This window comes from Plecotus auritus (genome assembly GCF_963455305.1).
Source record: "Plecotus auritus genome assembly, chromosome: 4".
NCBI lineage: Eukaryota > Metazoa > Chordata > Mammalia > Chiroptera > Vespertilionidae > Plecotus > Plecotus auritus.
In genome coordinates, this window is record NC_137775.1 from 151536803 (window position 1) to 151542802 (window position 6000).

The following is a 6000-nucleotide window of genomic DNA, read 5'->3' on the forward strand; positions in this document are numbered from 1 at the left end:
TTTCTAAAATGTAATTAATTTAAAACAAAATAAAATTAGTAGTGGTTATTAAACCAGTACTTTCATATTTATACTTTATATGCAACATTTATGCCAAATGTAGTACTATAGCTACATGTACTTTGACATATGGTTATGAGCAAATATTGCATGTTGCATTACATAGAAAAGTTAAATATATGTATATATGAGGTATAGAAGAATAAGGAATAACATCTTTAATTTTTATTTTCAAAAGAGATGAAAAATCCTATATTGCGTCTAAACCTGATCAGACTTTTATGACTAATCACAGTGCTGCATGCATTGAAAGGCATTTTTTAACTTGTGTTATATTTCATTATTTGCTGTCATTGGTTTTCCACTAGAGTAAGGTAAGTCCTGTTACTAATTCTAGGGTACTAATAGTTTCATCGCTGTACCTACGTTAACTGAGAAGTTTTGTTGAAGACCTATGCAGTTGAAAAAATATATACATGAAAATGAAGTTACACGTGATATTGAGACATACAGGAACTTTTGAAACCTGTATCATGTAGACTCAGAGTTCAGTTGAATTGTGATTATTCTCAAATGTAAACAATATTGGGCACAATCAGCATTCCTTCATCAGGAAACAACTTGACCCTGAGCCTGGGACTGTATCAGGTGCTGTTGAAGTGCTCACAATTCATACATTCATTACGAGGGGAAAGTGAAAATAAAAATGTGAGCCAGAGAGCTAGGGGTCTGATTAAATGTAATGTCTTTTAGAAGATCAATTGTGCTGCAGATGTGTGAGGATGCCTTACTTCTCCATTCTAATCTAAGTTAATGAATGAATTGGTAGAAGGGGATGGATTTATTTATAATATTTGTGAGTTCTAGGTTTTTATCCTTAGGTAAGATTGGCCTTCTTTAACATATATTTATATTTGTTCCCTAATGGAGATACTTAGGAAAGAAGGTAAAATGTTTATCATTTATTAAATACTTGCAGATTATGCTACAGGTTTTCATTTAAACCTACAACTCCCTGAGGTACACGTTAACAAATGTTATTTCATTTATCAGAGAAAATAAATATGAAATCTTCAACATTTGTGAACTATGTGAGCCCACACTCATTTACTGTAGCCGCCCTGAAAATGCATGGCCCTGAAAGTAAAGTGTGCAGCATCCGCTCTGCAGGGGGGTTTCGTTGTTGATTTAAACAGCAGTGTTCCATCTTCCAGTCGCCAGTACTTCCCTGAAAGATATGGCAGTCCACTGGGTTCTTATTTCTGCATTTATATAAAGCATTATTTATTATATCATATGTTTTGATGAGAAATGAATTAGTTACTGATCAACAAAAGTACCTAAGTGGTCTATGAGCTCAAATTATGTTCCCCAAGACTGTCTTCTCCATTTCCTTTAGAATCTATTAAAAATCAATTGAATTTTTTCATAATAATAAATGACCTAAGATAGTAACAGTTCAAAAGGACAGAGTCACTAGTTCTTGAAAGATCTTGCAATATCCACATTTCCTGTGCAGAAATAGGGAGAATTTAATAATCTCATATGCCATCTAAGTCCCTAAACTCCCTAAACAGAATTGGAAATTTAAGTTCGCATTTCCAAGAGGCCATTGATGTTCATTTTCCCTTCTTTTAATGGCTTAATCATAATGGAAGAATTTTAAAACAGGCCTAGTCCTTCCATAGCCAAAGCAAATTGATGTCAATTAGCACAGTTGATATGTCTTGGGATGAACAATATCTGCTTTCATTGGACATGTAATAAAAATTACTTTCCCTATAATTGCAGTGACAGAATAAATACTTAAAATTCTATCACACCTATTATTATTTTGGTTACAAGGTTATCTACAGCGATACATCTCTGTGTATCCAAAACAAAAACAGGCTCACAGATCTGCTCCACACAAAAAATAAACATGAGCTCTTCAAACTTAAAATTTCCCTCGTGCGCAATCCTGTAAGTTAGACAGTTTAGAGGCCCCAGTAACTGTTCAATAACCATGTCAGTTTATGAAATGGTTCTAGAGGCAGACAGCATTTTGGCATAACTTGCCAGGGTGCTTGATTTTAAAAAGCTTAAAAACTGGAAAAATCTGCTTCATTAGATTCCAATCTAACTTACTCCAAAGATGTTTATGTTTTACATACAAAATTACTAGTCAGTTTCAAGGATGCTTTGAAAATGTGGCCATTTTTAATGTGACTATATAAACACCAGGCATTTATAGCAAATGCTGTGTGCATATCAACATTTGCAGGGATCCAAAGATATGCTACTGACACATAAATTTATTTGAAATTCATAAGTATCCAGTAAATCAAAATGCCCCTAAATTAGATATAAGCTTCCACACTGGGCTGATAGTAAAGGTATTAAAGATCTAAAACCTGCTAATATTTATTTTCTCACAAAGATGAAGAATTTATGTCAGTCCATAATATATAGTGATATGGAGAAGTTGCTCTAAAGCCATTAATCATGCGTGGCAATTTTTGTTTAAATGTTCCTTTGTTCCATTGAGATAACTAAACATCTTGAGTGTTCTGAGTTTATCTTTTTTTTTCATGTAAAATATTTTAAATTCTCTTTGAGTACCTTATACCTTTAAACGTGCTTTCAACAGAATAATTTTCATTGCTTTAACTTTGCAGTTATTCCTTATAGTTAAAGAGTAATGATTTACAACAGGAATCCAATCAGTAAGTCATCAAAAGTTCAGCAAACATGCCTCGACCATGACCATGCCGTTGGTGAGGCAGGAGGCTCAGGCTGCGGTGTGGGGGTGGGGGAAATTGAGGGATAGGCTGCCACAAAAGTTTAGTCCTGGGGAGCCAAATTGTCTCCATTCAAAGCAGAAAATAAGCACTAGGAGCGTTCAAAGTAGAGGCGGGGGGGATTGCTTTTGGAGGGGGTGAGCAATTAGTAAAATGCAATACTTGAAAAATAAGTAGAAATTTAGGAAGCAATGTTGAGGATGGCAAATGATGCAGATGGAAGAAGTTCAAGGTGAGTTTGGATAGAGCAGTCTGTATAGGGGTGGGGATGTAGTATAGTAGAAGAAAGACTTGAAAAACAGAATACGATTAAATGTGTAGAAGATTTGAAATATCTGGCTAAATTGACTTCGAAGTTGCTCCCTAGACAAGAGGATTGTGAATGCCTTTTTAACAAGGTAAAGCCAGAATTTGAGGGAAAGTTTACTGAAACTTGTGTGCAAAGCCCACTGCATGAATTTGCAATTACAAAATAGTCACAGGGATGTAAAGTACAGCATAGGGAATATAGTCAATAATATTGTAATAACTCTGTACGGCGCCAGGTGGGTACTAGACTTATCAGGAGGATTGCTTCATAAGTTATATAAATGTTTAACCACTATTCTGTACGCCTGAAACTAATATAATATTGAATATCAACTGTAATTGGAATTTTTTAATTTTTAAAAGAAAAAGGCATTCAGGAGGTCCTGTCAAGCAGCATTTCAGCAGCATTTCAGCATTCCAGAAAGATTGGACCAGCAGGCACCTGATCCCTAGCTCCCTAGCAAACTTGGCATTATTACAAATCATAAAACATTTGCCAACCCAAAATAAAATCCACTGTATGTATGTGTGGGAAGATACACTCACAAGTACATACAATTGCACATTCAACAATGCTTTCTTAGTATTTCATGATTTCTTTTCAGTGGTGTTTCCTAAGGGGAGAGAATGAGGAGGCTAGTTCAAACCACTGTAATAGCTCAGGGAAAGGGCCCCAGGTGACCTACAGCACTGGCAGGGGGACAGCTAGTGCCAGTCCCAATATTTTGTGCCTAAAGAGGTAACAGGATTCTTTCTCATGACACCTGACTAGTTCAATACATTGTCCTTTTTACATAGGAAGCACTTAGTAGATAATGATCCTTTTCAAAATGTGTTTTCCATACTAAAACAGCTGTCTCTACCAGTTTTGCACAATTCCCTGCAGACTCCTAAAATCCATTTTCAGTATTTTTACCAGCTTCGCACATAGCATGTATGAATCTGAGTATGTACAAACATATGGGAAACATATACATGCAAATATGATTACACATTTAATTACACTTTTGTTTTCAGTGGAGTGTCTCTTTCATAAGGTCATATTCATAGCATATGAACCCAGCTGCTTATTGTTTAAGGAAGGTAGTGGAATCCAACGTTCAGGGGAAAACTTACCTCTTCATTTGCCTCGAGACTGCGTAAAATAGGAATGTCAAGCTGATTCAGATGATAAGTTCGCTTTTGCCTTAAATGAAAAGGTTTGTTAAAGGAATCAAATTATGATTCCTACTTGTGAAAAAATGGATTTAAATAAGGTAATGGGTAACAACACATGCTGTCTCTCAAGTGAAATTCACCCAAGTAAATGTTCTCAGAAAAGATTCAAGAATAAAAAGTGTAAATCCCCAATTTCAGTCTACTCTTGCTATGAATCAAAAGAACTTGCCTTTTTTTTTTCTGGTTTGGAGCGCACTCATAAATAGAAGGGGGTTTCTTCAAGGCCAAAAGCAATGAATACAGATGTCAAAGTTCAGTTATTCTGTCCCGGGGTGGCAATGTCATCATGACCTATTAACCCTGAAAATGTTCAAATACATATCACGGTGGCTTAGGACTTAGACTGGATTGCACTTTCAGGGACTGGACTTAATGCTCTCTCTCCTTTCCCTCTCTGCCTCGATCCTTCCTGGTTGTAACAGCACCCGCAAACAAAATTACATGATGAATTTTTCACGGCAGCATGGGCTCAGGCACTTCTACAACAGAAGACGAAGGTCACTTAGACGAAACCCATGAAGAATCAAAACGTTTCTTTTTCCTTCCAACATGTGATGTGTTGCTTTTCATTCTTTTAAACCTCTCACTGCATCTGAGATCAGGAAACTCCTGTGAAGGACTTGGGGATTCCCTGAAAGCCCTTCTCAAGACCGAGTGCCCACCACTGTCCCACACTGTGAACTAATGCTAAGTGACTTATTTTCTCATAAGTAAATGTCTTCATGTTGATGTGTCCGTGAAAATTGTGATCTGTTGTAATATCAGTTACAGTGGCAGTATTGGAAATAAGAAATAGTTTAACAGGAAAAAAAAAGTTTAAGCACAAAAATTTAAGAGATTTTTTATGTTCAAAATGGCATTTAACATTCTTGGTCACAACGCTATTTAAGTGGACTGTATTTCAGCTATGTATCATGTTTTATATGATTAAATTATCATCATGAGTCCTTTTATGTATTCTCTTCTACTATATAACATGGACACTGTATTTACTTGTTATGTTGCAATATTTTGCTGCTGAATTTCGGGCTACTTATATTCTGCAGAAAATTCTTTGAAATACCTACTCAAGAAGATAGTTGTAAAGATATTGTACCTTAATATACTCCTTAAAATGTATGTTGGTTTAGCATTGTTTTGTGGATAAGAGAAATGCCTGACCTTGAAATATTTTCTACTTACAAATTGTGGATGAAAACCCTGTCTCCCACAAAGGAGTTCCCATTTCCTTGTCTAAAGATTTCTTTTAAGTGTTCTGTGGCTGATTTACCAGGAGTAATTGCCATCTTGTGTCTGTGGTAACAGAGTGATTTGTAAAACAGTGGATGTTTTCATTGTGTTCTCTTTGTGGCTTGTTTTTCCTGCGGGTCATATTCCTGCCTTCTGATGAAGTTGTGCCAACACCAGCAACATTGTGATGGACCTGTAGCCCTGAACTCTTTATTAACCTAACTAAAAGGTTGCACTGTAGCGTGGACCTGGCTCAAAGCCCATGCTTCAATAAAATATGTCCAAAAGCCGTCTGAAGCTCATTTGTCTTTATTCAGTCTTAAAGTTTGTATAGGGTTTGTAAGCCTGGTCAGGTTTGCAAAGGACAATGTCAAATACATTTACTGGTGTTTTGTTTCATCTTTGAGAATGGAAAATCTCTGTAGAAAGTAGTGTTTATGTCAGTAACATTGAATATGCTACA

General features: G+C 35.9%; 1 protein-coding gene across 5 annotated transcripts in view; it reads left to right on the forward strand.

The window, feature by feature from the left end:
- The window catches only part of RELN (reelin), a 462208-nt gene extending 456381 nt beyond the window's left edge, over window positions 1–5827 (forward strand). For 3 of the 5 annotated variants that reach the window (XM_080663648.1, XM_080663647.1, XM_080663651.1), the window contains 2 exons: window positions 239–374; window positions 4730–5827. In XM_080663648.1, the coding sequence (XP_080519774.1) occupies window positions 239–368 (130 nt within the window). In that variant the 3' untranslated portion in view covers window positions 369–374; window positions 4730–5827. The remainder of the gene's footprint in view (window positions 1–238; window positions 375–4729) is intronic. The other 2 variants (XM_080663650.1, XM_080663649.1) reach the window with 1 other exon arrangement.
- The last annotated feature ends 173 nt before the right edge of the window (window positions 5828–6000 follow it).